This window comes from Corylus avellana, chromosome 3 (genome assembly GCF_965113065.1).
Source record: "Corylus avellana chromosome 3, dhCorAvel1.hap1.2, whole genome shotgun sequence".
NCBI classification, from domain to species: Eukaryota; Viridiplantae; Streptophyta; class Magnoliopsida; order Fagales; family Betulaceae; genus Corylus; species Corylus avellana.
The window spans coordinates 28,848,551-28,871,523 of record NC_142492.1 but is presented as its reverse complement, the minus strand read 5'-3'; the positions used below and the strand labels follow the sequence as shown (position 1 = coordinate 28,871,523).

General features: G+C 36.4%; 1 protein-coding gene across 3 annotated transcripts; it reads right to left on the bottom strand.

Annotated features, from left to right (window-relative positions):
* Positions 1-1,133: 1,133 nt before the first annotated feature.
* LOC132174928 (uncharacterized) lies at positions 1,134-14,679 on the bottom strand. Of its 3 annotated transcripts, none has more exons than XM_059586681.2 (16): positions 14,519-14,679; positions 14,130-14,361; positions 13,913-13,964; positions 13,796-13,835; positions 13,011-13,061; positions 12,656-12,768; positions 12,483-12,548; positions 12,254-12,396; positions 11,768-11,810; positions 11,260-11,321; positions 7,520-7,624; positions 3,396-3,471; positions 2,663-2,775; positions 2,279-2,338; positions 1,933-2,051; positions 1,134-1,408 (listed from the first exon to the last, which is right to left on the bottom strand). In XM_059586681.2, exons 1-15 carry the CDS (start codon positions 14,604-14,606, stop codon positions 1,946-1,948), a joined length of 1,350 nt encoding a protein of 449 aa, XP_059442664.2. In that variant the 5' UTR covers positions 14,607-14,679; the 3' UTR covers positions 1,134-1,408; positions 1,933-1,945. The 3 variants fall into 3 exon arrangements, with proteins under 3 accessions (XP_059442664.2, XP_059442666.2, XP_059442667.2); XM_059586683.2 differs by having other exon boundaries at positions 1,406-1,495; XM_059586684.2 differs by lacking the exons at positions 1,134-1,408; positions 2,663-2,775 and having other exon boundaries at positions 1,960-2,051.
* Between the last annotated feature and the right edge of the window lie 8,294 nt (positions 14,680-22,973).

The following is a 22,973-nucleotide window of genomic DNA, read 5'->3' as shown; positions in this document are numbered from 1 at the left end:
TTATTCTTTTACACAGATGTGGCTTATGCCACGTTGGTTCCAACTCATTCGGGAAGGAAAATTTGGGAAAACCATCGTTAGCATTTCTCTTCACAATTTACTGACCTTCGTGTAAGGTATAAGTATAAAACTATATATGTCAACTTTAACTCGACCTATTTAATTAAACGGGTCAATTCCATGTGTATATAAAAATGACATGTGTCCCTTAACATGTGAGATGCATATATTTTTTTAATACCAGAGACAAAATTGAAATAAATTTTATTAAAAACTCATATACATTTCACATGTTATTAAAAAAATGGACACATGTCACTTTTATATACTAGGTTGAAGAAAATTCATCTAACCCAGTTTGAAGTAAAACTTTGTCCATAATTTTATACACATCCCTCAACATAACCTGAACCCAACACACGACATTTAAGATTGTAAATTTTTAACATGACCCACAAACCTGACATTAGTTTATGTCCTAAAGGCTAATTTCTTTTGTTTGACATTTTCAGTTTATTAAGTAAAATTGTTTTATTTTCTAAATTTTATCAAGGACATTGAACATGTCATTATATGCATCTGCATATTATTCTTTATATATACATGTAGCACTTAAATTATATTGTACCATTACCCTTTGCATAGTTGCAATACAAGTGGTTTCCAACCCTCTTTACGTTTAGGCTAATAATGCTGTTTATGCTTTGTTACTTCTGTTGAAAATTGGTATTCCAATTGCTAACACTGAACTAACAGAGGGCACAAGTACACCAATGGGCTTATGCAAAAGGAGTAATGTTGGCTATTGCTAAACTGCAAACTACCATGCATATTACCAACTCTCATTTGAAAACGCACCTCCACCAACACTTCGCTCCAAAATGTGTTTCGAAGTCTGAAATATTTAGTGAGCTACTATAATGGCCATCAAATTTGATGAGTGTTTAAAAAAAAAAAAAGGCATTAAAATTTTTCTAACATTCTTTCTCCTCTCAAAAAAAGAATAAAGAAAATCTTGAAAATGAATATTTAAGTAGAATATTGAAAGTAAATAGTTAAAATAAAGAGCTAGAAGAAGGTGCTTTGAAAAAAGTGATTTTTAGCTAAAATGAAGAGTAAATTTGCTAAGCAAGATGTAAATGCTCTTAGGCTTCATAGGTGGAACTCTTTGCACTAAATGTTAACTATATAATGCAGAAGACTCTCTCAATCTCCCCCGACCCTCTCAAAAAAAAAAAAAAAAAAAAAAAAAAAACAAGAAATGTACATTCGATTTCTGAAAGATTTATATGACAGACTCGTGAATAGAGCTTGAGGTGGGCAAGATTCAGCATCTCCATGGTTGCACAAGCCTGGGGTTCCAATCCATACGTCAGACGTAAATCAACAGAGAAATCGTCCACATTAGCTGTGCCAGCATATGAGAAAATGTTAGGAATAAGGAATAAATCCCCCACTATATCATACCCAGGCGTCAGCATAATTGCACAAATACCTACAATAGAATGGCACCAATTTTGAGATTCAATGCACAACAAAGCTTTTCAACACATGTAGACATTGGATTTTAAACTTTCTAATATTGCTATGATAATCAGACACCCAATATTATAAAAGTATGTTTGGTAAGACTATTCCATTTAAAAAAAAAAAAACTTTGATTAGGAATGAACGAACGTGGAATAGAATAGCCTTGATGTTAGAGTATATAATAAGGATAGAATCTTTATCAAACACTCGAGCACTTGGAATAATTATTCTCATAAAAATTATTATTTCTTAAATTGAGGACTAGCTATTCCTCTCAAACAATCATTTTCATGAGAATGTCTATTCCATTTCGAATAAAAATTATTCATTTTTCTAATGAAATAGCTATTCCACATACCAAATAATAAGAGTTGCAAAGAATCAAAGTGTAGTGTCATTTACCTTCACGACCACATCAGAAAATGAAGTCACTAAGCTGTACATGCTTGTCTTTCTGGGCATTCCGACTGATAATATACGCTTTGTCTTCTACATCTGCGTTCAAACAATTCATCCTGTGCCTGCAAAGCCAGAACCAGGAATTTTAGTATGGGGGGGGGGGGGGGGGGGTCTACCTCATAAAAGATATTTTTTGGGGGGAATGTTTTAAACTTTTTGTAGGGCTAGGTCCGCCCGTTGCCTGTACAGACCATAACCAGAGCTATCCAGCAATGGTACAGAAAAATAATAATAATAATAATAAAATTCTTGAGAAAAAAAGAAAGTAACAGGTGACCTATATACTTACCAAGCAAAGTGGTCTTCACAGCAAATAGAGCCCCAGATGATAGAAAGTCCAGCTCCTTTCCTGCATTGAATAAACAAAAGAACATATTCAAGCTATAGATAAATCAAAGGATGTGAAACATGGGGAGAGTGTAATTTCATGTTTAAAAGAAACAAAGGTAAGGTATTAACCACTGCTGATGCTTAAAAAGAAGAAAAAAAATAAAAAAGGGCCTACAAAATCCCTATTATATTCATAGTCTAGACCATTATATCATCCAGGTCAGACTTATGTGATAGTCCAGACATCCAAAACGACCCTTCTCCACATATGCAGTAGAAATCAGCAGATAAAAAAAAAAAGTGTAGAAAAAGTAAATTGTTGCATTAAATATACATTGCATACCAAGTTGCAGTGTACATATCATAGAACTTGTCAAAGGCTTTATCGAAACAGTGGTGACAAACCAAAAGATCTCTAATATCAGTCACCTGGCACGTTGATTTGCAGCATTTTACCTAGTCAATCAAATGTTAACATAATTAAGCATCATAGGAGACAGTCCCTAGAAAAATAAGCACCATATATGCCCATGTGTGCGAACACACCAGAGACTTTTCTTAGGCCACATATATATGATTTTGAGCCAGCTTAAATAATGCCTTTTTTTTGTTCTTCTTTTCCTGACTCTATCAGAAGGAAGCATGGGAGAAAAAAAATTTTGACCTCAAAGCTTCTCAGGGGAAGGCAAAGAAAATGCATGTAACAAACAGAAATTGTGGAATAAGACGAAGACAGAAAAGCTGAATCATTTTATTATACTGATTTGGGAGCATAAAGCAGGTTCTTAATCAATATGAACTTGCAGGGATATAATTTTTAGTCTTCATATTTTTATTCCTACTGGCAACATGCACAAATCTTATTAGAGACTTTCTTTATTTACTAATTCACTAAGCACACATAGAGAATAACATCATCATGTCCCCTTATAAGATATTATGAATTTTTTTTTTTTTTGATAAGTATTATGAAATATTAAACAAAGAAAAAGCTTTCAACTTAACTAAATGCACATTCCAAATGAAACAGCAGCATTTGCATCTCAAGATGTAACTACATGGAGAGGCAGACTCACTAGTCGCTTGAGTTTATGGGAATAATAATGTCGATGGGACAGATGCGTCTGGATATGCTCGTTCAAATGACCTGCACTATATATACAAAAATAAATTCTCTCTCAGAGCACTGAAAGTCAAACATGATAGGTCATCCAGGTATGGAGACAATGACACACCATATAGTCCAGCTACAAATTATAGGTGGTTCAATTGGAGACAAACAACAGTAAGTCTCCCTAAACAACAATTCATATGGAGCAGCTGCAAACCAAAAAAAAAAAAGGAGAAATAGAAAATAATGCTGCTTACATACAAGATGCATATTATTGAGTTTATTTTTAATATTTCATTGAGCCCAGTTCTTGTGTAGTAGAACATTTTGTTTGGATGTCTAATTTAAAAATGTAAGAGATAAATAAGACCTCAGAAATTCATAAGAAAGAGGTAGAGAGTACGGTGACCTACCAAAGTGAAAATCCAAAACTCCAAATCACAACATGAAATTGGAGGGGCTCAACTATCTTACTTGGTCACAATATTCTCTTTTTATATATTAAAAGCGGAGGGAAAATGGGATACTTGAATGATAGAATTCAAGAACTAAAATTAGACAACCTTGCTTATGATAAATTGGAAGCAAAAAATTCTACTATTATGTCGTGGTTCTTACATTCAATGCTGCCAAAGATTAGTGAGGGATATTTGTTTCTCAATGAGGCCAAATAAATTTGGAATACAACGGTTCAAACCTTATTCAAAATGGGGAATGCAACACAGATCTACAAACTGAAACTTCGGATTCAAGGAATGGCTCAAGGAGAGTGGCATGTAGCAACTGGATCACTATCAAAACTTCCAGGCTCCGTGCCGATGCTATAAAAATTCAGAAAATGGTTGAAGGTTGTATGAATTTCTAGCAGGATTGGATTTTGAATATGCTCAGGCTAGAATTCAGATCTTGGGAAAAGAGCCTCTTCCATCTCCTCGGGAGGCACTTGCCTATGTACAGAATGACGAGAGTCACCAAGGTGTCATACTCCACTCTTCTTCCTAGGACTGATCAGCCTTGATAACTGCATCTAACCACACTGGAAAAGGAAATTCTAAGAGTTGGGATAGCGAAAAAGCAATGAACTACTCCGGATCAGAAGGATAAGTTGTTTGCAATCACTGTTAGAAATCAAGACATACTCAAGAGACTTGTTGGCAACTTCATGGTCGTCTTACTCAAGGTAGACGCGGTCGTTCTAGTGGTGATGAGAGTTCTCTGATCGATAGGGGCAGGTATTAATGATTAATTGGCTGGTTGATATATTTGTCGTACATTTGTCCAAACATTGCTTATGCAATCACTGCAATGAGCCAGCTTATGCATTCATCCCGGGAGTCTCACATAGAATCAGTTTACACAATACTTTTGTGACACCCTAGACCTCCTAGGATAGTTCTATGATGGTGTTGCTGCTTTATTTATTATTATTATTATTTTTTTTAATTTTGTTGTGTGGTAACTGTTTGCTAAATTATTACTTATCAAAAAAAAAAAAAAAAAACTGTTTGCTAAATTATTCTTTTAATTTCATGGGTTTAAAGGAGTATGTTAGAGAGCTGAAAAAGACGTATAAAGGACAAAAAAGGCAATAATTGTTAAGTCTAAAACCTTTATTTTTCTCTGAAAAGGAAAGTTTTCTTTGTTAAAACAAGCCCTAATTGTATGCCAACTCCTCCCTATTTTCTAGGAGTTGTTTCCAAACTTATTTCAAAAAGAAAGGAGGTTTAGTTTTACAATGAAACTTAAACCTGATCTACTGCCAGCTTATAACCCAACTTAAAACCCTAATTTCACCCCTTAGCCGTCACTTTACAGCCCCAAAACACCTCATCTGTCTCTCTCTCTCTCTCCAAGCTAAGACCTAAAAACCTACAAACTCCCTCACAACTGCAACCAAAACAAGTAGGATTTCTCCAGGTTTTTCTTAAACTTCTCTATTGAAAACTGAAATTCATATTCCATATAGCCAATCAAAAAATTTCAGTACTGTTTCCATGCAAAATCAGTGGCAAATTGAGAACTCTTGCTGCCACAGAGGAAAAGATTTTGTCTATTGGATTTCTCCTAGTTCACGGCCTAATATTTAGTTATGTAATTATGAGAACCATAACAGAAACCTACTAAAGTATGAGTAACGGCATTAAAGTTTGATCATTGATGTTTGAGTTTCCTATACATGCTGCAAGCACCAAGGAAAACCCGTTAGATCTTGTTTCTTCTCTTAGACGACATAGATATGGACTAAACAGCATGATTACATGATTTCCTGAATGCTTGACATTATGATAACATGTTGTACGACTAGTTGAGTTTGTTGCATAACACCATAGAGGCCAACTAGTAAAATTAGGTTGCTGGAGAAAATTCTGTAGCGCTGCAGTCACGAAGAAAGGTAGCTATAGGGCCTTTTTCCAAAATGATGTTTTGCAACAAAGTGATCATCGAATAAACCCTCTTTGAGTTGTCTTTCCAATAGTCCAAATCATACAATCATAGGACACATGTAGGGCTTACACTGAAGTAATGTCCGCTGACATGTTGCTGGAATTACAGCACACACACATACACATTCATCCAATCCACAACTTACCACACGTTGCTGGAATTACAACGTAATTACTATGAGACATTTGGTTTGCTTTGACTTTTCAGGTTATGGAATCTTATGTCCTTATGTTTTTTGTTTGTGCAATCTGTAATATCATCTTCCTATGGGAAGAGGGTGTTACAACTTTGATATTTGAAATCTTCACTGGCAAAAAGGTTGTTGTTTCCCCGACATGCTCACATGAAAATAGAAGTTTATACAGATGCAGATTGGGCTAGGTAAGTTACGGATTGGAGATCCAATTCAAGATATTGCACTTTTGGTGGGAGAAAATCTAGTTACCTAGTGTAAGAAACAGTCAATGATTGCTAGATCTAGTGCAGAAGCTGAATTTCAAGCCATGGCTCACAAGATATGTGAATTATTATGGTTGAAGATTCTAGTGAAAGAACTCGGGTATGACTATAAGGATCCTATGACATTATATTGCAACAATAAGGTTGCAACAAATAGAGTTCCCAATAGTGTTCTTCATTCAGCCTTATGCAAGTTGAGCATACGAGACATCTTTGCCCCATCTTGAGAGGAAGTGACGAAGAAGGAAACTTAGTTAATGTTTAATCTAATTTTAGGGCTGGCAAAACGGGTTCACGTGCTAGGTTCGTGTCAACCCGGTTAACCCGCCAACCCGTTTATGCCAACCCGAACACGACACGTTTATTAAACGGGTCATAAACGGAACCCATTTAACCTAAATCCTAATCTTAAAACTACATGTTCGTGTAGGGTTCGCAGGTAGCTGATTAAATTGTCAACCCTAAATTAAGTTAAACTTAAAATTTACTTAAAAAATTAAAAATAAAATTTTAAAAAATAAATAAATTGTATAATCGTATCAACCCACAAACCCGGTTAACCTGCGAACCCATTTATGTCAAACCCAAACACAACATGTTTATTAAACGGGTCATAAACGACCCGTTTATGACCCGAACCCGTTTAACCTAAACTCTAACCCTAAAATTACGTGTCATGTTCATGTCAGGTTCGTGGGTTAAATTGCCAACCCTATCTAATTTTATTCTATAATTGTAAATCTGCATTAACTGCATTTCCATATGAAATTGTACTTCTCTAATTACACACATGTAGATGTCCTATGGTGAATGTATCAAGGAAATAAGACTGTTTTCTTTTCTCTTCTTTCAACTCTATCTTCTTCTTCTTCTTTCAATTCTCAAACCCTTGCTCCCACACAAGAGATCTTGGAGAACTATGTCATAACATAAACGTAAAGTGAGAAGTTTGACATATTTACTCACATAAGAACACCTCAAGTTGTTTCAAATGAAAAGTCAAACATCCACAGTAAGTCAAACTGATCAACCCTAGGTCCAACAAACTTCATAAAAACAAAAATAAAAAAATCTAGATGATGAAGGACTAGGACCAAGAAATGCAGATTGCATAGCAACAGAACATTCTATTCCATAAAAAATATTATAAACGGCAAAATGATGGAGTTAAATTCTACTGCTTACTTGTCACAAAGGACAGTACTGCAGTCAAGGCATGTAGCCAAAGCTAATAAGCTGCGGCATGCATTGCAATTTGCAGTTGACAAGTTTCTTCCTATCTGGTGACATCTGCAGTTACAACAATACCCAAAAAGGATGCTGAGTTTACTCTATATCGCATATTTGCATGTTATATGATCTTAAACATAAAGGAGAGAAATATAAGCCAATAAACTTCTTTAGATTAAAAGGGATTATAAAAGAACAGCACAAATTTCTCATAGTTCAACTCAACTAAGCCTTAGTCCCAACCAATTGGTGCCAATTACGTAGACCCTTTTGGTCCATGCAGCTCTATCTTAGGCCATGTTGAGGAGTTGGCTACTAAAATTTAAGAGATTAAGCAACCGGTTATTGGTTCAAATGATGATTGATATGGAGGAGTCACTTGATCTTGCTCTGTTTGCATTGCTACGTATTTTCTAGTGAAAGCAATATATGTTTCTGTTTCCATCACCAAAGAAATGTAGACTGGTTTTACTTTTGACATGTAAGTAAATATATTTAATTTTTTTACCTGCACATAGTTAGTTTTTTTTCTCCTTGTTCACTTCATTGGATTACTTTAGTCATACATATCAAATTGAAGATTGCTAAGGTTCAGTATGCATGCCAAAGACCTCTCAGAATGGGGGAAGAAAGAAATCCGCCCTAAACTAATACAAATGGCCTTCCCAAAAATCTTGACCAAAAAAAAAGGACTTGAACAAAAATATCAGTAGGCCACGACCCCCAAACTAATTTAATGTTGTTAAAATTAAATTGTTTTCATTTGTTTCAATTAATGCTACAACAATTATGCTATCTTCGTTTATTTTAATTAATTAATGGTATTTAGTCAATCTTTTTAAGAATAACAATTCAAGGAAGATTGACTAAGATGTAAAGTGGTTGCCTTTAGAAGGAATTTTTATTTGGAAATGTCATAAAAAGATATTTGTGTATGTGTGAGCGTGTCTAGGAACTGTATCAAGCCTCTTGTAAATAAAAAAAGTTTATTTAATTTATTTTGATCTGTATGTTATTTATGGTACCACTTGTGCCTAGAAAACAAGAAAGTGGATGTTAGATGTAGCATCACCATTCTCCTTTCATGTGTTGGAAGATATGGTTTGTGGGGACTGAAAAATTTACAAAAATATAACCCCCAGAAAAAAGAAAGAGAGAGAGGCAAAAAATAAAAACTATATGCAAGAAAGTTGAGTGAGAATTGGATAAATTTTTATATCCATGGGTTTCAGTTTTGGGATAGAGAATTTTTTTTTCCATTTTCTCTGTTTTGCTAGTTCGTTGGTTCATGTACATAACAAAATTGTAGGAGACTTATTTCTTGGCTCTATGTTTGTTTCTTTATTTGTCAACATTCTATATATTAGTCCGTCCCCTCCTCCCTCCCTCCCCTCCTAAGGTACAAAACCTGGCTCCAGCACTAATTCCAACTAACACCAGGATAGGCATTTCTATTCTTATGAAATCAAATTGCATGTCAAACTCAGGTTCAACAACATAGAATAACTGAAAAATTGAATGAAGAGATATATGCTACGCCTTAAACTAGTTACATACTCATTTTATATCTCTCCCTCCACCCCACATAATCATTTTCTTTTGGATAGTGGACAAAATAAAGGCATTCCCAGCGAGGTACACTGGATATTATTCACTCAGAATTATGATCTAAAACTCCTCTGAATCCCAGTTCCACAAAATGAGCAAAAGCTACAAGGTGAAGAGCCAGAACTCTTTTATCCTTTTTCTTACTGAGATTAATTCATCAGCAAATACATGTGAATCAATATAAAAAATCCCAAGAATATCAAAAACGAAACATAAATTGCCCCCATCAATTTTTATTTATACCTACTGTTAGAACACAAGGACCATGTCCAACCCCAAAACAGTATATTACACAATCAATAATTGAACAACATCACAATGATAACACAATAAATTTTTGTTGCGAAGCGAAAATCCAATGAACACATCAAACGGAAAAACCACCCCAAGGCAGCCAAACCAGAAAAATCACTATGATGAAGATCCATAATACAGACACAAGGAAACTTACAAACTCCTTTTGCAAATCCTAGACTACATACGACAACAAGCTCACTACTTGCCTCCAAGTTCGACAATCTTCTTCACGTGCATTTCCTCACCGACCCTTCAATAGACTATTCAGTGGATCAGGGGCAGACCCAAGGCATTTGTCCCCCCAAAATTTTCAAAAATTGTTTTAAAATATGTATATTTATAAATTTGTCCCCCCCAAAATAATATGTGTCCCGCTTTAATTTTTTTTTTTTTTTTTTTTTTTTTTTTTAAGTTTTGCCCTCTCTTCCAACATTAAAAAAATAAAAATAAAAAACTTCAAATACCCCCCCCCCCCCCCATTTATGTAGTTTCCCTACATATTCAAAGGTATCTTTTTCTTGGACCCAATAAATCATGTTTAGTTTATTTTGCTATTTGTTTATACTATTGTATGTTTGTAATGTCATAAGATTAAATTTAAGACTTCTATGCTTTTATTTTATATAAACACGCACAAACACACATACACAAAGATTATATGTATCAATGACCTTTTGTATTTATTTAAGTCTGTATTCCTAATGTATAAAAAAAAAATTTCGTCCCCCACTCCATAAATCCTAGTTCCGCCCCTGCGGTGGATGAAGGTAGTGGATGGATGTGGCTAGATCAACAAACACTTCAAGAGAAGGAAAGCTCAAGGCTTAACACATCTTCTTTTGGAAAACCCAAAGAATGAGGTATGAAACTCAACATCTCAAAAGCAAGAAAGCTCAAAGCTTACTACACGTCTTCTCTTGGAATTAACAAAGCAAGAACACCTCTAGAGCTTAATCTAAGTTAAACTGAATCACCTTGCTTACTTAACAAAATAGCATAATGTTCTATTTATAGGGAAGCCCAAAAGTCATAAGAAACCCTTCAGATTTAGTGCAGATTGTGGAAAGTCATCATGACGAAATGGTCTTTAAGGCATCATCATGACGACAGTTGTGCATCATCATGATGAAATGTTAGGATTTCATCACTAACTCTCTGACACTTATAAGGTCTAGGGATTTTCATCATGACGGGATTCTGAAGTCGTGATGGCAAAACCAACCCAAGAGTTCTAAGGTCTTCCCTGACCTTCTTCGTCATGAATGACTGTTGAAGCACATTCCTATCCGATTACTAGTAGTTTAGGTTTACCTATTATAATGACTTCCTAATGAAACCTCACAAAAAGTTCCAAGGCCTTCCTTGACCTACTTTGTCATGACGAGTTTATGATGGCTTCCTGACGAAACTAACCTCAGGGTTGAGTAATCTTTCAGACTTAGATCATCATGATGGATTCATGACGACTTCATGACGAAAGCTTACATAAACTTCAGCACACTTCCAAGCATGATTCGTCATGACGACTTCATGATGAAAACACACAAAACCCTCAGAACACCACGATTTTCACACCAAACCCTTGTGATATGAAAATAATAACAGGGCTAGTTTTGACACATCAAATAGGACCAATTCTATAAACTAACACCAACCATGTAAAAACAGAAATACTTTATATATGACAACAGTGACATGTAAACTAAAGATGTTGACTACAACTAAACGACCAAATGATGAAAAACAACAGATATATTTAAATACTAGAGGAGGAAACTGTATTTGCAGACCTTTTGTACAGTCCAAGAAGATCTCTGGATATTGAACTTGACTTGTTTTGCCCTGCTGCCACCTAGACAAAAACAGAGACTTTAAAAAGTCAAAATAATGTCTTTCTCACAGGATAGGTAAATGAATCATGGCACCAAAAAGGTGCAGGCTTTTAATAAAAGAGTTGTTTCATTGTTAGAAGACCAGAGGGTGGGGACATCCCAAAAACACCATCTGGAAAGTTATTCCTGCTATTTTAATATGGAGTATATTGAGAGAAAGGAATCAACCTCTCTTTGAGGATTACGAATCCAATGTGCTATGTTTAAAAGCCACTTTTTGGAGATCTCTCTTGGATTAAGCAGTAGTTTATGTTCCTAATTGCTCATCTTCAAATCTTTTAGATCTTCTTAGTTTTTAGATTGTAGATGCCTTTCGGGTGATTTTCTCTTGCGGCTTTGCACTTTTCTTTTAATAAATTATTATTCATCAAAATGAATGATAATGAACTTTGTTAGACGTCATTACCAAACAATCTTCAGCAAGGTGTCCCGGCCTCTGACATTTCCAACTACAATGGAAAATCCACAATCAGAAGTAAATACAGGCAAACTGAATGAGCTGGAACTATATATCTCTGCAGTTACACAAGCATGTATCTATGATTCCTCCCTTGTCAGTATGCAATTTTGAGCAACAACATTCTACTCTAGAGTCATAGTTAAATAGCAAAAAAAAAGGATACTAATGCTAACAAAATGTAGTTTCTCCTAGAACAGATTCAACTGTAATGCCCAGTACTTGGCTTGAGAAATATACAACATTCTGCTCTAGAGTCATATAGTTAAAGAGCAAAAAAAAAGTTACTAATGCTTACAAAATGTAGTTTCTCCTAGAACAGATTCAACTGTAATGCCAGTACTTGGCTTGAGAAATATATATATATATATATGTATGTATATGTACGTGTATGTATATATATCCATGTCAATATTGCTCAGCAAATGAATGTACCATTCAAAAGTACAAAGACTAGATCTCTTTTTGGACCAGCAATGGCGGTTATAATCCCAGGTGTCCTCCCCGAACTCAGGCAATGGTAAGGCACCTTTAAGTCCAGATGAGGAGACATCTGGAATTTGGTAACTTGAGGGCCCCTGGAAATTTAGAAAATCAATGATTAACCATGCAGGAAGCAAAATACTCTTAAGATATCACAACAAACTTTTAAACAGAGAAACACCTTATCAAGTTCAAGAATTTGCAACAGCTCTGCTTTACAGTCCATGCTGCAGATGTCATCGTTGGTCTATCAGAAGAGAAACACATTGTTTACAAGGTGACTCCACAGGGAGGAAACATAGAGGAGCTGAACAGAAGTTTAGAAAAAGGGAATATGTCATTCACATATGTCACCTCATTGCATATATATTCTCCATATCTGCCACATACTATACAAACGGGCTCTCCTGGATCAGGAAAACGTTGCTCACTTCTGCTCTTAACCTGATCAAATTCTTTTATGGGACCTAAGAGAAGCATATAAAGAAGTAAGCAAAGAACATCAACAACTTACTGACAGATTAGCCCAGTTACAATTATATAGATTAATATTTCTCTATAAATCAGAACCTTTCAATGAATGGATATGTTTCATTCGATCTTATAAACCAAGTCAGATAATACCACTACAATAATGGGAATTACTTGTAATTGAATTTTTATATGCAGCTATAAAGTGGCAGCTAATACAAGATATTTAGAAACAAACCTGAATTTGGAGGATCTTGCTTTTCTCCACATTCTGAAGTACTTTCATCACCTGGGTTTCATTAACAATATTACAGTTCAGCGTGAGTATAACCCACTGTAAATATCAATTTTGAGATATGTCAAAGTTTTCATTCGAATCATGAGTCATTATACAAATAATCATGAAAATATCCATTAAGGCATGAATGGCAGGTTGTAAATCTTACAAGTTTAATTAAAATAAGGATAAATATGAAAGAATCTTGGGAGAAAAGGTAAGCACCAAGCATTTGATTGAGTTCAATACAGCTAACTGTGCCCACTTCAGTAAAACAATCCACCTTGTCAGTCAAGGTTGAGTCAAGAGATAATAACTAGTTCAAAGAAGTAGCTGTATCCCAAATCTCATTAATGCTGTCTGACAAATAAGAAGTCACATATAAAATTTTCACACAATAAGTTAGATTGTTATCTTCCAATGATCCTATGATGTCTTGCATTATCTTCCTCATCAAGATTTCCAACCATTAGGAATAACAAATGTTTCCCACTCGAAACATTAAATCTTGACCCATAAATAGAAAATGATCCTATCGTTGGACAGAAGCAACATTACTCTGTATCCCCTCACTAAATCAATAAATACAGGAAACAAAATCTATATACAGTATTTCAGCACCGAATTCACTTCCGTATATTGAAAGTCCAATACAATTGCAAGTGGATCCCAGATGATAATTATTTCCCACCTGGCTGCATATCAAAGAGATAAAACAAATAACATTAAGCGATGAAAAAGCTTACTTTCGTATTCCACTAAATTTGCACCCGAACTAGACTTTCCCTGCCAAGAAAGAGTAACCAAAAATTCAGAACAATAACAAACAGAATTTTAAGATAAATAAACATCAAAATAATTACCAAAACATTGGCGGTTAATTCCTCGTAAGGCTGAGCCGAACTAAGTTCTTTCCTGCTTATGCAAAAAGTAAGTTGAATTAAATTTCTAAACTGAAAAACCATCAACAAAACACTTTTAGATGAGCAATATAGTAACAAACTGGACTCTTGCATTAATTAAAGCTCAAAGTATCAAAAACAAACGGATCAAAAAGGTTTGAATTTTGGTTGAATTTGCCTTCTTTTTGCGACGTAGTCCTCGTGAGACATAGGCCCTTCTTCGATCACACGGTTTTGATTGCGCTGTTGTTTCAGGTCACGGCGTCGTTTCTGACACGCCCTTTTCTCGTCTTCCGGAGGTTTTTCTTCTGCGAGGTCACGGCGTCGTTTCTGGCACGCCCTTTTCTCGTCTTCCGGAACCGGAGGTTGTTCTTCCGCGAGAGCAGCATTGCCGGTGGCGATGTTGTAAGCTGAAAATTGAAGAAATAGAATGAATGAACGAACTAAGACTCGAATATGAGTATTGTCAAAGCCAATTGGAATTCTAAAAAAATCTTGCTTTCCGGGCTAATCATTTTTTTTTTTTGGAACCAAACATAAAGCTTAGGTGGGAAATTGAAGCGATACCTCGAAGGTTTTGAAGGACGGAGGAGAGACCGAAGTCTTTCTTGTAGGCTATGGAAGGATTCTTGTAGAAATTGGTCCTGGTCCCCATTCTCTCTTCAGCTCTCTCTCTCCGCCTTTAGGTGGATTGCTAAAATATTTCTTGAATATATAAATCATCTTTTTTATAAGGGAAATTGTATATAAAATTCTTAGGTAAACGCGCCTTTATTAAAAACTCCCTGGGTTTTTTTTTTCGAAAATTTAGTCCTTGGGTCACTCGAAACTACTAGAAACTCCATACCGTTAATTTTTGGTAACTGCCGTTATTTGAATGAAACGAACCGTTTCACTTAAGTCCACCTAAGTGGAATTTTTGTATCCTACGTGTTCACATTGGACACGTAGGATATAAAACTCACCGTTTTGGACCATCCAAAACAGTGAGTTTTATATAACTAGATGGCTTCTTTTTTGAAACCCTTCCATACGGACCATACGGATGCTACGAACCACCCGAGACAACCAGCGGCAAGCCAGCGACGCAGCAGACGCCACCGACCCAGACCCCGCCGGCGATAGAACCACCGGAGACGGAACCCACCGGCGACAGTACCCACCGTTTGGACCATCAATTCCGGCGTCACTTTTCCGGCTAGGTTTCCGTCGATTCACAATATTTTGAATCGGAAAAATTTGGTTTCGACGAAGGTATTTTCCGAAATTTCTCTGTGGGTTTTGTTGATTGACTGAAATGGAAGCCTTTAATAGTTGTGTTTAGATATTTCTTGTTGTGTTGGAAGCTTTTGGTCGAAACCCCATCCCCAACCATTTTTTGTCCAACATCTGTCGAATATTCCACTTTTGAGCCAATATTATTGTTGATTGGCAGTGGGTGTGGTCCACCTTGGTTGTGGTCCTGGAAAGAGACTGTTTTTTTCGTGTGCACTGGCAAGTTGGTCAAGGGGGATTGTTTCATCTGTATAATTATTTATTTTATTTTGTTGCTTCTCTACTCAAATGGTGGATTGCCGAGGACATGAAAATAGGAATTCTTTGTGCATAGTTTACGCCAGTTTCATCATTCTACAATTGAGCAGTATTTTTTGAATTTTTTTTTTTTTACCTAATAGTTCATGCCATACTTGCCATACTTTTCTATGCATGTCTTTGTTTTTAGGTCCTCCAATATTGTTGCCACCTTTTTTAGTTGATGAGAAGAAAGGTCAATTACTGAAAGAAATGTTAATCATATTAGTATTAACATTTGGAAGAAAAGTATTTTTCAATTGAGAAAAAAGTGGTATTATTGTTGCGATATGATAGATTGTGGTTGATTGGGTTTTAATGACTTTGTAAATTTTTTTAGGGAAGTTTCATCATTCTACAATTGAGCAGTATTATATACGTGGTTGGATGCTATGGCTAATTTCTTCTTATTGCATGCTTGATTACACTGCATATTTGCATGTTTGTAGGGACATGAGAATAATTTTTTGGCAAGCTTGATTTTATTTTTCTTTTATGAGCTTGATTATTCTCTCACATGTCAGTTATATATTGTTAGGTTCATATTATAAGATGAACAGGAGGAAGAAAGATTTCGGGATAGGAGACAATGAAAGCGAATTCTACGATGGGAAGATGAAAAAGGTTTGTGAATTTTAATTAGTGAAACCCATCCATTAGGGAATTGTGATTACTTCTAATAATTGTGGGTTTCACCGTAGAATGAGCAGTCAATGTCGTCGGCATCTATGACATCATCGGTGAAAGAAGATATGGAACCTGTGCAGTGTAGGTGCGGACTTACAAGCCCAATTATAACATCCACTACTATAAAAAATCCTGGGAGGCGATTCTATGGGTGTGCTATGTATGACCGTAAAAAGGTATTTGAATTTGGATAATTTGGTTTTACGAAATAGTTATTACTTTGTGCTTGTTCGTAATTATCAGATTTTTTTTTGTGTAATTACAGAAAGCTGGCCAAAGTCCTTTTTTCCAATGGTATGACAAAGAAACCTGTGCTCGCGGAAGGGATGTCCTACTTGCGCTGTATAAACAAGTTCATTCCCTGAAATGTGAAGTGTCATTACTTAGGGGCAAACTAAAGATCCAAACATATTTGTTGGTTTTTTTGTTGGTGATTTGTGTACTGTTGATTTGTCTAAGGTTGATGGGGCATTGAGGCATGGGAATGAGGCAATTAGATTATTATCAGTGAAATAGACTATCTGTTTTGTTGTTGTCAAGGATATTGTTTATTTACCTATGTTGTCCACGTGGATATATGGTTATGGCTTCTATGTAACAATTATGTAAAAATCCTGCTTGTTCGTAATTATCAGGTTGTTCGTAATTATCAGGTCGGCTGATTACTTTTATGGAACAACTATTTCCATGCATTAGTTTTATTTGTATGCGGCAATTTATGATTATTTGTATGTGGCTCTTAAGTCTGAAATATTGAACCCTACAATATAATTTGCAGGCATAATTAATTTTATCCGTCCACTAATACAATCTGGAATTGGTAATTGTCATGACGAAATTTAAAAATGTAATTCAATAACTAACAGTACACGTTTAATGCTTAATGAACAACATTGAAGCTAACAAGCACATAAAGTCCCAAAATGAATACCCCAATTGTTTTTATATTACAAACATAAAACCAAAAAAACCCGACATATCACTTGATTATAAAATGGGTATGCGGGAAAAAGGCAAAATGAAGAGATCTGATAAGTTTCAGCTTGTGATCATTGCGTGGCACTACTTCCACGGCTTCTTAGTACACGTGTAGCCCTACGTGTACTACCACAATGTGATGATTCCGCTGTTGCTTCTGCCTGTGGTTCATGTTGGGATCCAAAGGATGCGTTAACAAAAATAATAATTATTTGCAGATACCAACAACAAAAAAAAAAAAAAAGAAAGAAAAAAGAAGAAAAACCGGAAATCAGTGTGAATATTACAAATTAAGCACAAGTATATGAGTTTTTTAAGTACAAAAAAAAAACTGCAGACTAATTTACTAAATTAAATCACCAATTTCAAACATTCAGATATTAGTGGGCAGCTATGGAGTCATCGGGAAATAACAGTTTTATTAATAATAAAAAAAAAAAATAAGAGTTTAAAAACTTGAATTTTACCTGTGACTGAGTAGCCCTACGTGTACGCACACTTGGCTGTGATGACTCGTGGGCTTCTGGCGCTGCCTGTGATTCATGTTGGGATCCAAAAAATGCGTTAAAAAAAGGGGGGGGGGGGGGGGGGGGGGGGGCGCGCGGGGAGGGGGGGGGGGGCGCGGGGGAATCATCGTGAAATAAGAGTTTTCTTAATCACAAAAAAACTTGGATTTTACCTGTGCCTGAGTAGCCCTACGTGTACGCACACTTGGCTGTGATGACTCGTGGGCTTCTGCCGCTGCCTGTGATTCATGTTGGGATCCAAAAAATGCGTTAAAAAAAAAGGGGGGGGCGCGGGGGAATCATCGTGAAATAAGAGTTTTCTTAACCACAAAAAAACTTGGATTTTACCTGTGCCTGAGTAGCCCTACGTGTACGTACACTTTGCTGTGATGACCCGGGGACTTCTGCCTCTGCCTGTGGTTCATGTTCGGATCCAAAAAATGTGTTAAAACAAAAAAAAAAAAGCTCTTTGGAGCAACCTACATGTCTCAACGTATGGAAAATAGCTCTTTGACATAGTATAAACATATTCTAGAAATGAACAATCCGCCCACCAAAAAGGGTATCATACTATTGTCACTATTTACAAAACTCAAAAATATTTTCTAATTCTAATAGCCAAAACAACCCTTTATTTCAAGTAATTTCTATTCCACATGTAGCTTCCATAGCTTCATCTATGTACCACAACAAACCAATATAACCAAGCATTCTTAAGATACATCCTTCAACAACCAATAACAAGAATTATTTTTCATCTTCACAATCCAACTTGTAATAATTTATCCAATCAAGTAACAACACTTCATCACTCACAAAACAATAAGAGATATCATGCCTTAATCAAGGGAAACATCCTCAAACCACCAAACAATTCAATCAAAACACCCATTTTCCATCGAAAACTCCACCAGAAATAACCCCAGAAATCCGTTACTTTAGCTTTTTCAGTTTCAGCCAATGTCCACAAATATCCAGGAAATCAACCCACAAATTTGTGTTCAACTCTCCCCAATCGGTATGGACCAAGAACTAAAACTTCATTTTAGCCAAAAAACAAAAATCGGAAACCAACCCAAAACTAAACCATAATCTGTTAAACACAAATCAGAACATCAAAACAATCTCCATAAATTTCAGCATGAGAACATTCCACTAAATTTGGCCAAAACAACAACTAAATCAGTTCCATTGCCAAACCAAAAACTTACAAAAATCTACACAAAATTTCCAACACCCAATCAGAATCAGAGAGACAATCCAATAAGATCTACCTACAAAATTTAATAATTATTATATTACTTGTACAATAATAATTAAGTTAACAAATTTTGGAATATGAACCTTATGTTGTAAAATGTATTTGTTTTACCTGTGCTTGAGCAGCATCTTTTTTCGGCTTATATTTCTTCGGTTTCCACCTCTTCCGGTCCGGGTTCAAAGGTAAATGACAACCTTTATAATTATGCCCTAAACCCCCATAATTTTCACATTTAACGATATATCCACTACGGGTTAGCTTGTAGGGGTTAGTCGGCTCATCTACAGCTTTTCGCCTACTAATCTTTGGTCGACCAGGAGCCCTTCTAATGATAGGTGGCTGGATTTCATCGCATGGATCATCAGCTGGCCATGTCTGCGGACCTTCCATGCCATAAACTCGAGCTGCATATCCTTGCATATACTTGTCCATCTTGTAATAATCATCCAAATAATCCTCTGGTTTTTGTTTATGCATGTAAATTGCAGCACAAGCATGTGAGCAAGGGATCCCACTCACCTGCCATCTTCCACATGTGCATGTGCGATGATCTAACCGGACTAAACGCCGTGGCTCGTATATGTGCTCGATCTCAAACTCCAACTCATTCTGCCACCGACTAATACAATTCCTTGCATCGCTTTTTGACCTCTCCAATTTTTTCTGGATCTTTGGGCATATTGTGCAGTGCGTCGACTGGATTCCATTCCTTTTCTGCTGGAAGCGTGCCATTATTTGCAGACGAATTTCTTCAAGCATAGTCAGTATAGGCTTAATCCTAGCTTCCTTAATCCACGCGTTAAAGCTCTCAGCCAAGTTGTTTAATAACATATCACTTTTGGTTTGGCAGTTGAAAGCATGTCTGGACCATGATGCTTTAGGTACACCACTAAGGTAATCGTGTGCACCTTTCTCCATTGACATTATATTCCGCATGTGATGGTCAAACGCATAAACATTGGAGGCACGTGCAGCCCCCCACAACTCATCCTTCATAGCTTTCCCTGTGTAGCCTTTCACTTTGAGGTTCGCATGTAGGTGCCGAACACAAAAGCGATGCTCAGCGTGTGGCAACACAGCCTTAACCGCAATTCCAAGCCCCTACACACATAAATTTATGTTAAATTATATGTAATAACATAAAGGAATAAAATAATACAATAAGAACATAAATAGTATTTTACACCAAATACCTTCTGTCTGTCAGACATTATAGTCCAACCAAGTCTGCCATCTGGCCCGCATAAGTCCTCAAATAAAATGGCAATAAACCACTGCCATGAATCTCTTGTCTGTGCCTCGGCCACAGCAATTGCAATGGGGAACATATCGTCGTTGCCATCCTTGCCTATGGCACACAACAATTGCCCCCCATAGTCCCCCTTCAGATGACAAGCATCTAAACAAATTATGGGCCGACACCCATGTATGAACCCCTTCTTGCATGCATCAAGACAAATATACATCCTCTGAAAGAATGCTCCATCTCTGTGTACAAAAGCACTACTACCAGGGTTGGTGTTGAGTATTGCCATTGCATATCGCCGTGTGAGGCGATATTGCTTAGAGTGCCTACCAAAAAGTTGATGTAATGCCTCCTTCTTCGCTCTATAGCAACGATCAATAGGAACATCGACGTTAAGGTCTCTCTTCACCCTCTGTTTCAATGCATATGGTGTCCACGTGGGGTCATCCTTGAAGTCCCTCTTATAAGTACGAACAAGATACTCAACATCGCATCTGGAGTTTTCGTATTGATTACCACAAATATGAACCGGGTAGTACGTCTTAATTTGAAAACAAGTCCTGGTAGCATCAGTAGAGGCATGAATCCTCCATGAGCAATGCCCTAATTTACAGACTGCACTCACCCTACTCGTGTCATTGTGCTTGTAGTTGTAATCAAACCCTTTCTGCACAGCATGCGTCTTCAGTGCCATCTTGAATGAACCTGAATCTGCAAATTGATCCCCAAGCTCAAACGTCACTGGAATCTTCAAATCATGCTTCAGATTGAACTGTCTATACCGCTTCCTTTTTTTTCCAACCTCGCCAGCGTCACTTTCTTGCAAACTTGCAAGACCATCACTTTCATCATCAGATTCCTCATCCCCCAAATCGGCTCCTTTCTCACCTATGTTAATGTCAACTTTTTCCCACCATTTGGACGTCCCATCCTTCTCTTTTCTGACATCATCAGCATCATAGAAAAGGTCCTCATCCTCGCCATCAGTTGCTTCGAAGTCAGTCAACAGCTCCTTGATAACTTCATCAATATCCTCTTCCACTTTCTTCTTCCGTGGCCTACCACCACGTCCTTTTTTTTTGGTACCAGTTTCGGGCACGGTGTCTGCACCAACATTCGGATTGTCTTCCTCGTCCTGCAAAACCGGTTGAGCAACCCGTCTCCTTCTTCTTCTGCGTACTGAAAAAATATATACAAAAATTAAAATAAAAAACCAAAAACAAAAGAATCAACTAATTAAAAACCATAAATAATCATGACAACATAAAGTTAGTTGCTGGTGAATATTATTTCTAAAAAAATAAATAAAATAAGAATCCAACTCAATTTCAGTTTGTATGTACCTCCTCGGCTGGTGGTCGGTTCCCCGCTTGGTTTCTTGGATGGCGTAATAGAACGGGCAGCCTTAGTTTTAACTCGTGGGCTTTTGAAATGTCTTGATTGAGAATTTCCACCTTCTCCACCTTGTCCTTGTACATCTCCATCTTGGCGTGCAGCATTAGGTATGTCCTCCATCCCTAAAAGAAACAATCAAATTTGTTGTTAGTCATTCGGGAAGGGAAGGCTAAGTGCTGTCATGATATATTATTTGAAAAACAATTAAGTTAACAAATAAGAAATAAGTATACTACCTTCAGCCCTAGGTATTTCATCCACCCCGTCACCTTCTCCATCTCCGTCATGAAGGGGAGGACTAGGTATCTCACCCACCCCGCCACCACCTTCTGCATCTACATCATGACGGGGAGCCGTAGGTATCTCACCCACCCCACCACCACCTTCTCCATCTCCATCATGCCGAGCAGTACTAGGTATCTCACCCACCCCGCCACCACCTTCTCCATGTTGTCTTTCAACAGCTTCAAGAAATAAATGCTCCTCTACCATTATAGCACTGTCCACCATATGCTCAACATATAAATGAACATCTTGTGATCTGTACTCAGCCATAATATTTACAAAATCTACAACGTCTGCATCACTATTTAAAGATATCACTTGATTATGTGGACTATCACCGACATTATACCAACATCTAAAGTCGCTCATGTATCCTAAGTCACGAAGCAACTCTTTCACTTCCCACATACTAAAATAGTCAACATCATAGCCTTTCACTTCATGGACGTCGCCACCAATGTATTTAAATGGGGTATGGGTCATTGTCCCACCGTGGTGCATGATTATATTGACAGCCATATCTGTAAACATATAAAAAAGTGTAAGAAAAATATAAAAGAGTGTAAGAAAAAATGTTTGTCCATACAAGAAAACACAAAAACAATAATATCTATCTATTGCATGAAATAGATTACGTGCATGTTTTGGACTCAAGATGCCCAACTTAAGCTAATTTTGGATGTTAGGTTGACATAGTTGACAACCATTCATTTGGGAAAAAAGGACAAAACATAATAGTAATAAGGGAACTACTAGAAACTCCCTGGGTATTGTTTTTTCTGAAATTTAGTCCTTGGGTCACTCGGAACTACTAGAAAATCCTTACCGTTAAAACATGCACGTAAAAGAAGCAGGTTTAAGTTACATTTGCTACTTAATAACTTTCCATAGGATCAATATTTTGCCAAAGTCACCATTACATTATATTAATATACATGTCCATCATGCTTGCTAAATATTAAGAGAATGCGATATTTACATGATGTAAAAGAGCATTTACAATAGACTATTTAAATAAAAGTTAAATTTGAGAAGAAAAATTTATTTTATCAAATTTAAAGAGCCACTTTTAAAATGAGACAAATTTCTTCC

Bases quoted from the DNA above. Each gene is read 5' to 3' on its own strand.
- LOC132174928 (XM_059586681.2), bottom strand. From the start codon at position 14,606: ATGGGGACCAGGACCAATTTCTACAAGAATCCTTCCATAGCCTACAAG. The intron at 3,472-7,519 runs GTAAGCAGTAGA...TTGTATATATAG, and splicing joins AGTACTGTCCTTTGTGACAA to TGCAGGTCATTTGAACGAGC. The intron at 2,339-2,662 runs GTATGCAATGTA...TATTCAATGCAG, and splicing joins GATATGTACACTGCAACTTG to GAAAGGAGCTGGACTTTCTA.